The sequence below is a fragment of the Rosa chinensis genome, chromosome 4 (assembly GCF_002994745.2).
Source record: "Rosa chinensis cultivar Old Blush chromosome 4, RchiOBHm-V2, whole genome shotgun sequence".
In the NCBI taxonomy this organism is placed as follows: Eukaryota; Viridiplantae; Streptophyta; class Magnoliopsida; order Rosales; family Rosaceae; genus Rosa; species Rosa chinensis.
The window spans coordinates 2,042,010-2,060,553 of NC_037091.1; the positions used below are offsets into that span (position 1 = coordinate 2,042,010).

Here is an 18,544-nt window from a genome sequence, read left to right on the forward strand (position 1 = left end):
TCACGTGACACAACTCGTGGCCTAAATCCGATCAAGATTAAGCTTCTACAGCCCTTGGTCAATCGTCTTCCTCAAATCATCAACATAGCAAGAAGTTCACACTACAACCATTCGATTCAAGATCAAGTGCTCGCCACCCTTGGATCAAATCAACGTCAGAGATCGAATCAGAGGAGATTCTTGTGAAAGAGCATCTACAGAGATTGTAACCCTCAAATTCATTAATAAAAATATATTATTTTGTACACGTGTCATTCTTTCATTCATTGCAGGAAATTCGTGTTTACACCCTCTCACTCAAAGCAACATCCTTCAACTTTGCGCAAGCAGAAATGACACACACCATAGTCACCGAATTGGATTTAATCCCGGTAGCCATCATCTTGAAAAACGAAAGGAACAGCCTCCTTTGGCAAATTCCTCTTACCATAACCACGAATCAAACTGGTTCTCTCAGGCTCATTGATGATTCATCCCCAAGTTGCTATACAGATATCAGAGAAAATCTCAGTTAAGGTTCTACAGTTTCCATGGTTAAGATATAAATAGATGTTAAACTACGCTACAAATTAAACATCTTCCTCTACATTCACCATGTCTTTTTTATGAATTACACTTCAGAATGTCAGTCCATTGTGGACAGATGAACCTTTTTGAATGCTATCGACTCTGTAATTCCTATTAGTGAAATTTAGCTTGACAGATATAAAGGCAACCCTAATTGTCTTCGTTGTAATAGTTAAAGGAATATACGGCAGCCACACATCTGTTGCTTAAAAACATTATGAAACATAGGAAGCAAAAAGAGATTGATGTATAAATCTGAATCAAAATGTAGCAGTAGATGACTAGTTTCAATTTAAGGCCATCTGATCAAGGAATTGCCTACGGAGGTAAGGAAAAAAAAAAAAACCACTGATGTCGAGATTCTCCTGGCAAATTAAGCACAATGATACTACAAAGAGTTTTATTTCAAAAAAAAAAAAAACAGATACTACAAAGAGATGACATTGGACGCGGTTTCAGGTGCAGATATGTAGAACTCAATTTAGATTTAAATGAGCTAACTTTTCAAGATTTTCTGTTTATATGACTAGTAGAATGCCAATCAAATTTCACAAGCTTGTTTAGTACACACTACGGAATGTTAGTGAGATTTCACTTTGAAAGGTAACACGCACTGTTATTGGATGTGAAACAACCTCACCTGTCATCATATAGCAGCAGCACCATGGTGATAGTAATTTGCTACTTCCTCTGAGTTACAAAACAAGGAAATGAAAAAGACATGTGCCCTTATTCTTAGCATCGGATTACAAATATTTACATCTCATTTTCATAACTCAACTACAAAAGACTAGCTTGTTAGAAAGAACGTTAGATATTGCCGTGATGGTATTTGGAGTTGTTCTGCAGCAGCCTCCAAACAGGGAAGCTCCAGCCTAACGCCACTTGTCTATGACTATGTCTGCAAACTCTTCATCAACCTGCCCACTCGATGGCTGCAAAGAAAAGCACATGCAGTCAAGACTTTTTCACCAACATGTTAATTCAACATTTTCATCATCCATGGAACAGTTCATCATATACAAGGAAGATCGGTTTCATATTTCTACCAACAAATAGTACAAGATTCACCATCTGGTAATATAACACTAAATCTGACAAAAGAACATTACTTTGTGAATTATACCAGGAATGACATGATCTAAACCCAGATGCTATAGCTGAAAGAGTAGGGAAAGCACTGTTCATTCATATAGAAGGAGACTTACCACCCATTGCTTGCTCTGACCAACAAATGGTCTCACCACTGTTGGTGTATATCACTATTGGTTCGCTTGTTACCTGCAAATTTGATAGGCAAGGAACATTAATTATATGAAGATTTTAAGGGCTAAGTTACAAATGCTAATTTATTCCAATTAACCTATGAAAATGAGCTATTTGTCCAGTGTTCTGTTCATTTAATTGAACCGGTTTCGGATTGTGGAATTATGATCAATTAAAACCTAAATATAACGCTTAATACGTATACACTATTAATCTGACACTGAATAGTTTTTATACTTCCTCCAAGTTACAAAACAATGAAAAAGGAAAGGTATTTATTCTAAGAGGATTATACATATACGCTTGCTCATTGATCTGTTTTGATGAATAGGCATACTTGTTAGAGAGAGCTTGATCCTGCAGCAGCCTCTAAATACACTCATGCCACTTGCTTATGACTGTGAAAACCCTCTTCAACCACCACATAAGATCGCTGCATTGGAATACAGGCAGTCAAGACTGTTTTAAGAACACATTAGAAATCAAAATTGCCATGAGTTAAAGGAACTGTATATTAATATCCAAGTTCTGGGCATCCTTATGGGTTTCTATTTCTAAGGATTTCCAGGATTATAATCTTTCTTCCATTATACTTAACTGGCAAGCAGCTGTAGTAGAAGCCCCTAAGCCTTGATTAGTATTATTAGACGAGATGCTAGGCCTATAGCCCTAGCTGCCCTCTTTAGATCATTAAAGCGGACTCCTTGTCCGCCTCCCTGTATCTCGTTTTTTGCTTTTTTAATAAAAAGCTGTTTCTTCTAAAAAAAAAATATATATATATCCAAGTTTTTCATAATATAAGTAGTAATCGCTTCACTTTCTTATGGTGCCACTAGACCTTGTGAATGGTAATCCAGATTGGCGCTAGCTACTGAATATGTGCTGCTGAATTGATGCACATAATTAATGCTTGCTTGCATGAATCTACAACAGAGGCAAACTGCCAAACTCCAAGAAGGAGTAACTACTCACAGAATCAATTCCATCCTTAAAAACAATGAAAACCAATTCCTTCTTCCACCTGCCGCATCACCTTGAAGCAAGATACTTTGCCAAAGCCAGGCTAGAACTTCTGATACCAAAAAATTGTTGTATATGAGTTTGACAAATTATTAGTCGTATTTATGAAATCTGAGTCGTAACCTGTAGAGGAAAGTTTAATATGCTTGGACAAACCTTAATAAGCACTGTTATTCTGAAATAACCTCAGCATACAACACCAGCACCATATATGCTTATGGCTCCAGCATCATGCCATTAGATCACTGCAATCGGTGCAATGGAAAAGACATGCAGTCAGACTTTTTAAAACTAAATTGCCATCATCTTCTGTTTTCATGTGCTCGAAGTACCAAGCATTCATTTGAATTGTATCTTATTTTGGCAGAAGGGTATTGGAGGAAAAGAATGAAGAATATCATTTATATAAAGCAGGGAACTCACCATCCCTTGCTTGCTCTGACCATCAGAAAAGTCTCGCCACTATCAAGTTATATGTGCTGTCCTCGGGAACAAAACCCTTCAATACCATCTCCTCAAAGAAGGAGCATGCGTTTTCGAGTTTATCATTCTTGCACATCCCACGTACCAAGAGTGCGTAGGTTCCAGCATTGATACAAATGTCATTCTTATACATTTGGTCTAACAAGAAGTAGAGCACCTTCATCCTCTTCTTTCTGCAGCACATCTTCAACAACAGGGCGTATGTCTGAACATACGTAGGAAAAAACTGACATTAGAAACTGCAGATGAAACTGTACACCACAGTGAACCCAGAAGAGCAAAGCCAAAAAATTTCTCATTCCTAGAAAGATATCAACCAGTGAGATCTTGACCAACCAAAAGAAAACATTGTCTCTAGAACCCAACACAGACATCCTTTCAGTCATCAGCTCAAAAATACTGCTCTTTTGCAGGTGGAGAGCATTAATACTTTGAGATTCAAAACATAAACAATAGTGGAGCAGCATTACACATTCCAGTTCTGCTGTATCAACATATGATCAGTTACATAAATACTAGTGCACCCCACAAGAAGTTCTACAGTCACTGTGAGCAGATAATAATTCCTAACGAGCTACCAATCTTCATTCCCCTTTTTCTCATATAGAATCAAAGACCCCGAACATTAAAATTCTTAAAAGCATAAGCGAAGAAACTTTGTCAATAATAAATTATTAAAAGAGAAGAAGCTGGACAGGGTACAAGCATACACACCCTTAAAGCATGGGCCAATGGTGAATGTGCAGACTCAAAATGTTGCTGAACCACAGTTGCATGTTCAACTATTCCTTTCTGGAATGTGGCATCTACTTGCTCAAACATGGCTTTACATGGCTTCTCAAAGGCAGGTACAACTGAAGCTTCCATGCTAGACTTGAGAGCATCCCATGTGAAAAGGTTATATATATATATATATATATATATATTAAAAGGTTTACTGAAACAAATCAAACGCGTGTTAGATATTCAAATCAAAAATGCAAAGAAATAAAGTCACCATGACATTTAGACATACCTGAAGAGCTTGTTTACCCGATGTTTGAAACTGCGCCTTGATTTGCCTGGATACAGTAGCTTCAAGTTTTTAGTTAACTGATTTTTCCAATTGATTAACTGCTTTATGTCCCGCTCCTCTCTGCAGCACAAGCATCAATCAGATAACTAAAGCCAACTTTATAAAGGAACAAGCCAGAGCATCAAAATTCTTACCAGAAAGCAATGTATAGCCAAATGTATTGTTTTCTCCATAGCTGGAGTGATTGCACAAACAACAGCTGGTCCAACAGTAGCTATTTCTTTTTTTTTACCATTTTCTCTAACATGACTATAAACTGGAAAGTCCTCGTTCACAATCAAACCAGTTACTTGTTGAGTACGGTCTCACATAATTTCTCATTCTTTGCATTCTCTTCTTGAAAGAGACTCACACCACTTGCTTATGATTGAAAACCCTCATCAACTGCCACATATGATCGCTGCAATGGAATACATGCAGTCAGACTTTTTCAAGAACACATTAGAAATGAAAATTGCCTCAGTTAATATTGGTATTGAGTAGAAGTAGTTTCTTCTCTTTCTTACACTGCCACTAGACCTTGTGAATGGTAATCCAGATTGGTGGTAGGCTACTAAATACGTGCTGCTGAATTGATGCTTGCTTGCATGAATCTACAACAGTGGCAAACTCCACGAAGGCGTAACTACTCATAGTATTAATTCCAACCTTAAAAACAATGAAAACCAATTCCTTCTTCCTCAAGAAGGTCAGCATCCTCCTGCCGCATCACCTTGAAGCGAGATACTTGGCCAAAGCTAGGCTAGAACTTCTGATACCAAAAACTTTTTGTATAGAAGTTGATAAATTATTGGCCATATTTATGAAATTTCGAGTTGTAACCTGTAGAGGAAAATTTAATAAGCTTGTGGCATGTACATATGCTAGGAAGATTTTGCTTAAAGTGATGCATTTCATATTCAATGTGCTTAATCGGTGGACCATGTGGACAATGCAACATCATGCCTGATTAACATGATGTGTATCGATAAAATTGAAAGCAACAACATATGGGCACTTGAGCCTAGCTATGGAATTTGGGCGTGGTTCTTTTGTCGCCTTACTTTTTCTTTTATTTATTTATTATTTATAGTCAATGTGGGTTAATTAAGTATAGTATGCCCGGCTCGAATCAGCATATGTTTTACGCCCCGTAATTCTTCCTCAGCCAGGCTGGGGCAGAATAGTAGAGCAAGTCCAAGTATTTTATTAGTAGCATAGCAAAAATGCGTTCCTCGTCATTCGCTGAGGTATTAACGGTGATTCTCAGCAGAACAGAATGTGATACGATGAGATAGAATGCAATAGAAACAAAGACACAGGGAACGAACTATATGAATGATAATACACCTTTTTATTATTCATATTATTAGTTATTTTGTGCTCGTCTTATAATTTAATAATTTTCATTTAAAACTACAGCTAGAGGAGATAGCATTTACCTTTGCTTCTAGCTTATTTGCAGTCGTCTCAAATTGAGTTGGATCAGCATTCAGCATGTAGCTAAATTGGCCAGAGTCTGTAACCTTTCTGAGTGGAAAATCTATAGTCCCCACTGCAGATGGAAGGAAAAAAAATTGCATGATATCAATCATATAGCAAAACAGTAACAAAATGAAAGCAAAGAAAATGAACCAGAAACAAATGATAATAATGGATCATATCAACCAAGTTGTATGAACTATCTTAATTTGCATGGCCAAGCTAGCTGATTACCACCAATATTCTCTTACAAGAATGGAATGAATTGAGGACAAATTCACCAATTTCTATACCACAAAACAATCATTCCTATAAAAACATGAAATCTGCAGAATTTTAGAACAGGGAAGAAAGCGAAACCTGAAAATAGCTGGTAGTATCTGAAAGAACATATCTAAGTGCATGGCATCATTGTTGGAACTCTGGATTTGATTCGCGAGACTCAGCAGCAAATTGGGAAGAAGATCAAGATTTGCTTGCCAATCAGAAGTCGGGAAGATTTGATCCAGTGGACTCCATCACATACATCATCGATGATGTGGATTGGAGGCATTGATGGTTGCTCCTCAGTGCAGTGTCGTTTTGAAGGAAATGGTTGCTCCTGCTGCTCTTGTTGATGGTCATAATCCTCGTTGGATCTTTTGTTCAGGATTCGCAGACGAAAGCCAGTCTAGCATGCCACTCATCGAGAGTGGTTGTGTGATGGGAACTTACAGATTGATCACCCCAAGTGGATGGTAGTGTTGGTAGCAGAGACAAAGACATACAGGGGTCTTGATCACCTTCAACTGAGCCATGAGGTTTTGTTGGTTCTGAAGACAGAGAAAGCCTTAACAACTCAGTTGGTTCCTCTTGGTGTTGAAGCTATGCAGGTCAGGGATCATGAGCAAAATGGACCATTGATGGTTGCCCGGCAGCGCGTTGTCGTTTTGGAGGATTCTCTGTTGATGATTCTTCACCATCTAAGAATGTGCGGTATCGTTTCTGAGGTTTGGAAGACAAAGAAAGCTGTGACGACAGAGTTGGCTCTTCTTCAGCATCATCTTTAATTGACAGCGACGCCCCCTCTCTGTCCGGTGATTGATAATAATGTGCACTTGACTCCGACGTCCCCCCTGTGTCTAGTAACTCTGATGTCCCCTCTGTGTCTAGTGATTCATAATCTCTTATGTCTAGGCCGACCACTGATTCACAATAATCTTCAATTGTCGAAAACCACGAAAAGCAGTCGAGCATACCACTCTCATCGACAGGTTCCTTTGGTGGTTGGCATACGAGGTGAACCCCACAGCTTTTCATTGGAGCATCATACGAGGAGTAAAATTGAACTCGACAGTGATAACGCGACCAACCCTTTTGATCCACCTTTCCCTTTATTTCATCAGATAATGGAATATAAGTTACCCACATATGGTCTTTCGTTGGATAGAAGCAACTGGGCAACTTGGAACCCCGACGTACGAATACCCCATTGATGAAAATATCAGCTCCTACGAGACGTTCCTCAACTGAAACAGAACAAACAGCCACTCCTATGTTATTCCAATTCAATTTGCTTGGGATTTCAAAAGAAATTGCACATGTCCTGTTCCAGCCTTTTTCCTTAGCACCAACCTCCTTCGAACAATGGAACCACTTCGGAACCTCACTACCCGGTAATACAAGACTAAACCGGCAGTTGTTCTGCAATAAAAATGTCCACTATGTCAATACCACACGAATTCTTTCAGCAATAGGAATTCAGGTGAGAGACCCCTTAAGTGTAGGCGGGTCTCACCCCCATATTAATAAGGTGTATGCATCATGAAATACTGAAATCACATAAAACAAAACGAGAGAGAGAGAGAATAAACAGACCTGGTTATTCAGCAAAATATTTTCCAGATTGTAACTAAATCTATGGCAATTCCACAAGTTCATCTGTAGCATTTTCAAAGACTTGGGCCATATAGAAAATCTCTCCAGTGATTCGCAATTCCACGCATTTACATAGAGTATATTTGGTGGAAGCTCGGGAATCTCTTGAAGTCTCTTGCAACAATACAATTCAATCCTTGGCAACTTGACAAATCTGGCAAGTACAGGAACATTAACAAAATTGTTACTTGAGAGATCAAGTTCGGTTAATGTTTCCAAGCAATCAAGACTCCCAATGAAATCAGCAGTTGATAAATTACATCCGTTGATTCTGAGTACACGGAGCTTGGGAAGCACTAGTGAACCACTGTCATGATCATGTGAAATGCTTGCTTTTGTTGGAAATGTAACAAGTTTTGAGCATCCACTCACATCTAGGAGAACTAGATTTTGTAACTCACATATGCTGCATGGTAGAGTTGCAAGATTTTTACAGTCTACTAGACATAACCGTTTAAGCCCAGTGAGATTTTCAATTGACTGATGCAATTCTATAATGCCACTGCTTCTTAGATTCAACTCTGTCAATGAATCCATCTTTCCAGTAATTTTTGGAAATTCCTCTAGCCTAGTGCAATCACTAAGATCCAGAGCAAGGAGAGACTTCAAGCTAATTTCGCTGGGCAACTTAACAATGTTAAAGCAGCCTCCAAGATCTAAGGTCACAAGCTTATGTAGGGATCCAATAGACTGATGAACCTCAACTAAACTTTCACAACCATCTAAGTTCAGCACTTTTAAATTGGGTATTCGGGCGAAGTCTGGGAGTTCTGTTAGGGATTTACAGCCTCTTAAATCCATATGTGTTAGAAATGGAGAATTCTGTGCGGCAAGGAAAAAAGAAAAGATCAACCAACCTAAAACACTAGTAATTTACCACATTATTATTTATATCAAAATTAAAAAATAAAAGAACAACTACCTTAAAATAAAAATGGATTATTAGATTAAAGTACCTTAACTCCCTCCCATAGTCGTGTGATGCGAGGGCTGTAAGTAATATTGAGCCTTACAAGTTTCCTTGGATAAAAATTTGAAGGAAACGATTGTATCGGACAACTGGACCAATTAAGCCACCTCAACTCGTTGGGTAGATAATCAATGTTCCCAGAATACTCTATAGAACTGCTGCTAGAAAAGTATCTGAGATATTTCATCTCTGAAAAGCTTTTAGCATTCAAACATATCTCATCGTATCTTTGGTCCCACTTTACAGCCTGTACTTGAATGCCTTTTATTGTCTCTGTTCCCTATAAAATGAAAGAAAGCAACAATTAAGATATGTACAAAATTTGAAGCACCATGCTAGTACATGTGTTTTAAAATTTCCTAACTTCAAGATTTTGATAACAGAATAAAACACTTACTATATTATCTGTTAAAACATGGTAGATATCATCGTAGTTCCACAATCTACTGCTTTTGCCGGGCTCACCCTTTTGACATGCCATGTCTTTACCCATTTCTTCTATCAAGTCATGCATCCAAATACTACTGCCCTTCCAATCTTTGTCAATTCTTATTAAGGCCTTTTCTTCGAGTTGTGGAATACCATACCCTGATTTGAGGTCGTAGCAAGCTTCTAGTATTGGTTTCACATCGTCTACATACTCACCCTTAAAAAAACAAGCGATATCAAGAAAACATCCTTTTAAATCTGTTCCTAGAGCATCATAACTTATTTGGAGAACCCTTTTTATCTTTCGGTGGGGATCTTCGCCTCTACAACCATCTAATGTGGCTTCCCACTCATCTCTGCTTTTAGAATACAGATGAGAGCCTAAAAGTATCAAAGCTAATGGAAGGCCCCCGGCATAGTGTACCGCACGTCGTGCAAGCTCCAGGTAATCATCCAGAGGTCCATTACTTTTGAATGCATGCAAGCTAAACAACTCCAAAGCTTGATCATCATTTAACATTTTGACCTTATACACTTCATCAACTCGACTAGTTAGCCAGCCTTTATCTCTTGTTGTTATGAGAATTCTACTACCCAGCCCAAAACAATCAGGGGATGGAACTAACTTCTGTAATTGGCTATAATCACTCACGTCATCAAGGATTAAGAGAACTGTTTTACATCGCATCCTTGTCTTTATCAAACTGACTCCTTTATCAACATTGCTCACCTTCAAATCTGGGTCGCCTAAAATATCAAGCAAAAGTGTCTCTTGCAGTTTGGCTATGTCATTTGAATTTGATCTAACATCCGCTAAAAAACAAGTACCTTCAAACTTACGGTGAATAGAATTAAACACATCTTTCGCAATTGTGGTCTTTCCTATTCCACCAGGCCCCCATATGCCTACCATGCGAACAACATTTTCCTCAGCATGTAGAAGTCTGATGACATCTTGTCTACAAGACTGCAATCCAATTGGATGTTCTGTAACGTGCAACTCACATGAAGGGTTTACTACTCGGGCGGACAACTCCCCAACAATCTTCTTGACAAATTTAGCCTCGGACCTATGAATTTGAAAGCATATATATGAAATCAAATAAAGTAGAAGACTAATGGTGTCTTCAAAAATATAAAAAAATAGACTAACTAGTTAGAGACATACTCGCCATCCTTGAAAGGCCATCCAGACAAATCTGCCGCTTCCTTGAGAGCTGCCTTCCATTTGTCCATGTTATTCTTGTATTTGCATTGATCAACCGTAGCAAATGCCACACCGAAAGCACCACTTTGGTGTCGTACATCTGAGGGATCAACCTTGTAAAATACAGGTCTAACCTCCTGTCCTTTGGATTTTCTGCATTCAAGTATCTTGACCAGCTCATCTAAGCACCACCTTGACGAAGCATAATTTTGAGAGAAGATGATGACTGAAACTCTTGACTCCTCAATTGCTTTGAGAAGAGCCGCGGATATTTCCTCTCCTCTTCTGAGTTCATCATCTATGAAGGTCTTAATTCCCCTGTCATCCAAAGCGGTGTGCAAATGATCTGTGAAATTAAAGCGCGTATCCTCGCCTCGAAAACTCAGGAAGACCTCGTATGTGTAATGATTTTGCTCAGTAGAAGAAAGTGGGAGAGAAGAAGATGAATTGGCTGCTGCTTCATTGGTCAGAGAAGCCATATATATTCTGCTTGCTTTGCTCTATTTGTTGAATGTTGCCTTCCTGGAGTGCTCTTGTATTTTAGATCTGAGATATATCTCAACTCTCGAGTAGATATTTTCTTGGTGCCTGCTGCAATGTGAATGTGAGATTGAAAATGACTAAACGAGAACCTCTATGATTTTTTAAATGTTTTCCTTTCTTTTCAAGTTGCAACTTCTCATGAGGCGCACTTGCCAAGCAGCGGCTTCTTTTTGACTTGGACTTCTTCTTTCGATGCCTTCGGAGACTTGAAATATCATTACTTTGATGCTTAATGGAACGAGGCAATTATCAATGTTGATTAAAAAAAAGAAAAAGAAAAAAGAATGTAGTTACAGAGCTGACACGAGCAATATTATTATATGCAGCAACCACCCCTGTTAACCACTTCAATGGAAAAGAAATGCAATTAGACTTTTTGAAGAACCCTTTAGATCTGAGACCTCTTTTTATAATCTTTAAATTGAGACTACTTTTTAAATTTACAAAGGAAGAATCAGTTTGCTAAAGAATGAGCTATTTTCAAATGTTTTCCAACATGCTGAATTATGAATAATAAAAAAATAATATTTACTTGTTAAAGGACGTTGTATTCTAGTGTGTCTCTTTAAATTAGAGTTTAGTTTTAGAATTGTAATAGGAGAAGGTTTTAGGTTCCCTAATTGTATTCAGATTATATTACTTTGTATGTACTATAAATCCCTATATAAAGGGCTCTTATTATCAATAATAGAACAAACACAATTTCTCTCGAATCATATTTTCCTACAACACGTTATCAGCACGAGCCATAATCCTAGCCCTAAAAACCAAAACCCTAAAACAAAAAACCCCAAAAAAAACTTCTCACCAAAATCTGCCACAAGCCCTAGCCCAAGCTATCCACACCGCCTACTGCAGCCCTTGTGTACCCGTGTCCCTGTTGCCCCCGCAGCCCCTGCGCACCCATGTGCCAGCTGTCCCCGCAACCCGTGAGCCTACCAGCCTACCGCAACCCGCACACCAGCCTCACAGCCCTGCAGCCCCGTAGTTCTACTACCTTGCATATCCGCTACCACTGCAGCCCCTGCTGCCCCTCGTATCCGACACCGCTGCAAGCTCCGTCCCATCACGCCTGCATCAACACGCGCATGACTCAAGCCCCGAATCAACAAGTAAGTTTTTAAAGATTAAAGTTCCTGCTTTCTTGTGTTTTAAATTTCTTTATTTTCTTCAGGATTTGCAATATACGAATGTGAGTTTGATTATTTAATAAGCGGAATTGTGGATCCTCACGCTATATACGAACTAAGAGCGTTCGTGATCGTAGGACTAAGAGCGTCCTCAAGCATTGATCTTTGACCATATTAAACATCATTATTTTTGTCTAATCCAAATAAAATTGAAAATTGATTTCTTGGTAGCATAGCTCGGAAATCTTATTATTAGTGATCGTGGAAGTTTTTACTCCGATACTAATCTATTTCTTCTTCTTATTTTCAAGATGTCGAATGAACCAAGACTCGACTTTCCCATGTTTGACTCAACAGGTTCGGAATACCATAGCTGGGTGACTGACGTTAAGAACCACCTCACTTCTTTAGGAATATTACCCATAATCCGGCTACCAAACCCGGATCTTTTTTTCGAGCCTACAGCTACTAAACATGCTCGAGCAGTCATCCTGATGTGACGACACATGGATAAATCACCTCGTATGGAGTACATGTTGATCAAAGATGCAAGAGAATTATGGGTAGCGCTAGAAGAGCGTTTTGGCAACGTCCAAGATTCCCTCCTCCCTGATTTGAAGGTCCAATGGAGCAATCTGCGTGTTGCGGACTTCAAAACTGTTGCTGAATATAATTCAGAACCTCTTCGCCTCAATTCCATGTTGAGGTTTTGTGGACAACCTGTTACAGAGCAAGGGCTAATTGAGAAAACTCTCTCCTCCTTCCCCGTCTCAGCAATCTTGGTATCAAAGCAATATCGAAACGAATGCAATGCTCGACGGATCACGAGGTTTAATCAGCTTATCAATGTTATGTCTGTAGCTGAGAAACATGACAACATACTGGTGAAGAATTATAATTCAAGGCCTGTTGGAACTAAAAGAGTTCATGAGGCAAATTAAAATGCACCTAAAAGAGGGTGCAAGGAGCGGAACCCAAAGAATAAGGGATATGATGGACGTATGGGTCCATATAATCGCCCAAACAAGGAAGGAAACCGCAAAACTAGAGTAGGTACACGTGGTGGCAATGCTACATGTGGGAGAGGTGGTTGTGGTGGTGGTGCCAACCCTTCTAGAGAACGTCCACAACGTGCACCTCAATTAAAGAGAGGCAACCACAATGACGTGTGTCATCGATGTGGATCAAGTGAGCATTGGTTCAAGCAATGCAAAGCAAGCAAGCAACTAGCTACAAGATACAAGGCGTATAGGGACCTGAGGGAGCAAAAAGTATACCTTGCTGAAGAATAAGAAGAAGAATATGGTGAAGATGTCAATCTCACCATAGATCAGGACTTCAAAGCTGGAGATGAAGTGCACAAGGATGCTACAGACTTTGATTAGATTAGTCCTTTTAATTTATTTTTCAAGTATTATGTAATGGCAATTATGCGTTAGTCAATAAATGACATTTTGCTTTAACTCTTTCTCACTAGGTTCATGCAAGTAATTGTGATGTCTAGAAAAGGTTTGAACTGAGAGAACGGTTTTAAAAGAGAGCCTTGCTAGCTCCACCAAAATCTCGCCTTATCTTACCTGGTCACGACTAAATTGGAGTTTCCGAACGGATTGATTGGCTACAATTTGTCTAAGTTTGATTTTTATTTTTAGATTAGACTTTGGTTAAGAAAGTTTAATGTAATCATTGGCTATTTTTATTAATAAAGTATCGTTTTATTATTCAATGTCTTGGACATATTTTAATTCCGAACTTTATTATTTTCAGTATGTTTCTTGGAGAGCTAGAATGCAACGTGGATAGTGCAACTACACATACTATTCTTCGAAATAGGCAACTTTTTCTATGGATGACGCCTACTCGATCTTCTATAACTACTATGGTTGGATCATCCAAACTTATTCATGGTAGAGGACCAGCCCAATTTATGTTGCCAAATGGCACAAATATTAATGTCACTGAAGCTCTATATGCTCCTAGGGTCAGAAGAACCCTACTGAGCTTCAAAGATATTAGAGCCAATGGTTTTCATGTGGAAACACATTGTGAGAATGGACAAGAGTTCTTTTGCATCACCTCTAATGACTATGGACATAAACGAGTATTAGAGAAACTTATGTGTCGCTCTAGTAGGTTGTATGCAACCACTATCCGGATCATTGAATCCAACCATCACTACAAGAGAAAATAGTAAAAGTGAGGAATTTCATTGTGACAACCCAAAATTAGTCCTAAAAGCTTGGCAAATACGAGGAAATTTCAGTTGTCGCACATGATCCCATCAGCGATAACTAATTTATTGCATAAAGTAGGAAAATGCAAGAAATTGACAGTTGTCGCCCATATGACATTATGAGACACCCAATTCCTCGCAAAATGTCAATTAGGCGACAATTTCTACCAATTGTCGGTTAATGTTTCTGTGACAACTTTAACTTCCTCGCGAAAGATTAATTAGGCGACGACTTCTGTGAATTGTTGTTTAATATTTATGTGACAACTAGATTTCTGTCACTAAAGACTGATTTAGTGACTACTTATGTGAGTTGTCAGTTAATAATTATGTGACAACCTTACCTTCCTCGCTGAAAATCAATTCGGCGACAACTTTATCAGGTTGTCGCTTAATGTTTATGTGACAATTTGAATTTCTTTGCTAAAAATCAATTTTGCGACAACTTTATCAGATTGTCACTTAATGTTTATGTGACAATATGAATTTTCTAGTTGAAAATCAATTTGGCGACAACTTTATTGAGTTGTCGTTTAATGTTTTTGTGACAATTTCAATTTCCTCGCTGAAAACTAATTAAGCGACGACTTCTACTAGTTGTCGGTCAATGTTTATGTGACAACTTCAATTTTCTGTAAAAGACCAATTAAGCGACCCCTTTTACAGGTTGTCGCTTGATGACTATGTGACAACCTGAACTTCCTCACTAAAAACCAATTAGGCGACAACTTCTACAAGTTGTCAGTTAATGTTAATGTGATAACTTTAATTTTCTCATAAAAAGCCAATTAGGCGACGAGCTCAACGGGTTGTCGCTTAATATTCATGTGACAACTTGAAATTCATCGCTAAAAACCAATTAGGCGACGACTTCTATTAGTGGTCGATTAATGTTTATGTGACAACTTTAATTTTCTTGCAAATGTCCAATTAAGTGACGACTTGTACAGATTGTCGCTTAATGTTTGTGTGACAACTTGAACTCTCTCATTGATAACCAATTAAACGATGACTTGTACGAGTTGTCGGTTAATGTCTATGTGACAACTATAATTTTTTCACAAAAGCCCAAATAGGCGACGACTTCTATGGGATGTCGACGCTTAATGATTATGTGTAGGACTGGGAAAAAAAACCGATAAACCGAGGAACCGGGCCGAACCTACCCGATTTTGGCCAGTTTAGTTCGGTTTTGTCTCTTAATTCACTATTCATTTTTGGTTCAGTTCTAATATAATACATTTCGGTTCGGTTTCGGTTCTTAAACTTTATTTCTTGTTTTACCCGAACCGAGAGAGTGCAACATGTTTCTCTACTTTTTATACTATTTTCTCTAATAAAATACATAGCCTACTCCCATTTCTCTCTCTCTGTTGGCCCACTACCTCCATTTCTCTATTCTCTTTTTGACTTTTTCTCTATTCCCTCTCTCTATTATGTTCCTTACCTATCAATAGCACACTAGCACGTGATGTTCACTCCAATTCCCTAGGTTTCTCCAATAGAAAATTACCAAGAAAATGAAAAAGTCTCCTTAATCTACTCCCCACTAATTCTTTTTTTGTTTTTAGTCATACCTACCCCATCTCTTCCCTCTCATAACTGCAGCCGTATTCTTCTTCTCCTCATCTTCTCCTCCTCCTCCAGTTCTGCTGTGTTCTTTAATGGAGAAACTGAGAAAATTGCAGAACATAATGTGGCTGGGAAGCTGAGAAACTGGATAGGTTTGCTGTTGTTTTGCTGTGTGTACAGGAATCGGTTACAAGCCGTAACTGAACTGTTCCAAGTCGGTTCCTGTTCCAAGTCGGTTCCGGCAAAAAAACGTAGCAACACCGAACCGGAAAGCATCATCGGTTCCGGTTCCGATTCCGGCAAAAAAATTGAAAAATATAACCGATCCGAGCCCTAATTATGTGGTAGATTTGAGTAAGGAAAAATTCCCTTAAGGTGAATCTGGATGAGGTAAAACCTCTCAAAGCGGATTTGGGTAAGGCAAAATCTCCTCAAGACTAATCTGGGTGAGGTGAAACCTCTCACGGTAGATTTGGGTAAGGCAAAATCTCCTCAAGGTGAACCTGGGTTAAGAGAATTCCTCTTTAGGGGAATCTTGATAAGGAGAAATCCCTTCAAGATGAATCTGAGTGAGGGTGCATGGCAAATGGTGCAGACCCGTGTAGTGTTCAGTATACAGGTGCATGGCAAATGATATTCGGTAGTCCGTCAAACAGATTGAGCATAATGGTGAACCTTGCACCTTTTATTGGAGTCTGATTAGTATGGTTCAATTATATTTTCAAAAAAAAATACAGTACACTTCTTTTTAAATGTTAATGGTACAATTTTGGTCCCAAAAAGGTGAAGTTTGACTACCATTTTACATTGTTGAACGTTAAAAACCAAATTAACCAATGGTACCAGCATGATCCTTAGGTCCTAGCAAAACAAGCCCATAAGGTGTTTTATCTAGTGACCCGAAATTAGGACATCCTTGGAAAGTTGTCCAGAAGATTCAATATAGACATTTGTGGGATGTTCTAGAAAGAGAAGAAGATGAAGATCTTATAGACTATAACAATGACCCTGGTGACAAGGACAATGACGCTAATGTATGGGAGGTTCATGTAGAAGAAAACTAGTACATCTTTGGGCAGACATGATGTGGAACATGAAATCATCATCATTTAACAACACAAATTAAAAAAAAAAAAAAAAACTGCAGCAGATGATGGTGATTTTATTGACGATGATTCTACTCATCGATGATGGTCTAATGTTGGAGCACAAGAAGCTCCCGATAAAGAAGAATTACTGGGTGATAGTGACTAGGTATATGAGCCGATTTATCTAAATTTTTTCAAAGCTTTGAAAAAAGATATTGTTTGACATTTTCTTAATTTTTTTTTTGTCTTTAAATAAAATCGTCTTTTTTTTTTTTGTGAAGTAAATCGTCTCCAATTTATATATATATATATATATATATATATATATTGTTATGTGTGTATGTCTATATATATATATATATAATTTTTTTTTTGTCTTTAAATAAAATCGTCTCTTTTTTTTTTTTTTTTGAGAAGTAAATCGTCTCCAGTTTATATATATTGTTATGTGTGTATGTCTATATATTTCTATATATATATATAAACTCATTATTGAAAATATAATAAATATCCAAGCCCTACATATGGAATATGCGACATAAATGAAGCTTCGTATATTTAAAATAGTAACAAATATAAAGTCTCGCATATAAATTTTTGATAACACATTTGTGGGTGTCACAATTTGTGATATGTGAAGAACCAATTGCATCGCATATTGAAAAAAAAGACAACTGTGTAATTTCGTCACTTTTGACAATCAATAAAACACATAAGGCGACAACTAGTTGCGTTGGGTTGTCGCATTTTCAATTAAGCGAAAATTTTAACTTTTTACGACAACTTTGGGTTGTCGCCGATGACATTTTCTCTTGTAGTGTGTCATGAGAGATGACTTATGGGATTCTAACACATATAGGCTTTGGCATGACCATTTGGGACACCCAGGTCGTGATATGATAATCCGTATACTAAAAATTTCACACGGACATCCATTTTTAAAACGAAAAGAAGTCAAACCCAAAATTCGGTCCAAGGAAGGGCACTGACGCCACATGGCGCCATTCCTATGCAAAATCGGCTATCATTGGCCGAAGCTGCCTACCCCCTGCGGCCCAAGGTTGGCTTTGACGCCAACACTACCTCTAAAGCTTATCTTTTGTTTTGTAAAGCCTGCTCTTTAGCAAAGTTAGGATCTAAACCATCATATGCAAAGGACACTAAAGAAAATATCTCATTCTTACAAAGAATCCAAGGTGATATTTGTGGACCTATTCAACTATCATGCGGACCATTTAGATATTTTATGGTGTTGGTTGATGCATCAACACGCTGGCACATGTCATGATCTTGTTCACAATAAATGCTGCATTTGCTAAACTCCTAGCACAAATCATTAAATTATGGGCTCACCACCCTGATCATCCTATTAAGTCAATACGTCTTGCATGACAATGCTGGGGAGTTTACATCAAAAACTTTTGATGATTATTGCATGTCCATTGGGATTGAGGTTGAACATCTTGTTCCTCATGTTCACACCCAAAATGGCCTCGCAGAAGCCGCCATTAAAAGACTTCAAATGTTTGCTAGAGCATTGGTTATGCGCACCAATCTCCCTGTTTCTGCTTGGGGCTATGCAA

General features: G+C 38.2%; 1 protein-coding gene across 7 annotated transcripts; it reads right to left on the reverse strand.

The window, feature by feature from the left end:
• Nucleotides 1–1,035: 1,035 nt before the first annotated feature.
• LOC112197752 (TMV resistance protein N) lies at nucleotides 1,036–11,110 on the reverse strand. 7 transcript variants are annotated; one of them, XM_040517586.1, is made up of 16 exons: nucleotides 10,357–11,110; nucleotides 9,157–10,258; nucleotides 8,746–9,039; nucleotides 7,730–8,611; nucleotides 6,233–7,555; nucleotides 5,833–5,945; nucleotides 4,918–5,233; nucleotides 4,546–4,811; nucleotides 4,352–4,471; nucleotides 4,051–4,204; nucleotides 3,277–3,541; nucleotides 3,010–3,098; nucleotides 2,806–2,905; nucleotides 2,171–2,266; nucleotides 1,776–1,848; nucleotides 1,036–1,502 (listed from the first exon to the last, which is right to left on the reverse strand). In XM_040517586.1, the coding sequence occupies exons 1-5, from the start codon at nucleotides 10,872–10,874 to the stop codon at nucleotides 6,746–6,748; spliced, it is 3,606 nt and encodes a 1,201-aa protein (XP_040373520.1). In that variant the 5' UTR covers nucleotides 10,875–11,110; the 3' UTR covers nucleotides 1,036–1,502; nucleotides 1,776–1,848; nucleotides 2,171–2,266; nucleotides 2,806–2,905; nucleotides 3,010–3,098; nucleotides 3,277–3,541; nucleotides 4,051–4,204; nucleotides 4,352–4,471; nucleotides 4,546–4,811; nucleotides 4,918–5,233; nucleotides 5,833–5,945; nucleotides 6,233–6,745. The 7 variants fall into 7 exon arrangements, with proteins under 7 accessions (XP_040373520.1, XP_040373521.1, XP_024194341.1 ...); XM_040517587.1 differs by having other exon boundaries at nucleotides 4,051–4,209; XM_024338573.2 differs by having other exon boundaries at nucleotides 4,051–4,273.
• Between the last annotated feature and the right edge of the window lie 7,434 nt (nucleotides 11,111–18,544).

Bases quoted from the DNA above. Each gene is read 5' to 3' on its own strand.
- LOC112197752 (XM_040517586.1), bottom strand. From the start codon at position 10,874: ATGGCTTCTCTGACCAATGAAGCAGCAGCCAATTCATCTTCTTCTCTC. The intron at 10,259-10,356 runs GTATGTCTCTAA...TCAAATTCATAG, and splicing joins TGGCCTTTCAAGGATGGCGA to GTCCGAGGCTAAATTTGTCA. The intron at 9,040-9,156 runs GTAAGTGTTTTA...TTCATTTTATAG, and splicing joins ATGTTTTAACAGATAATATA to GGAACAGAGACAATAAAAGG.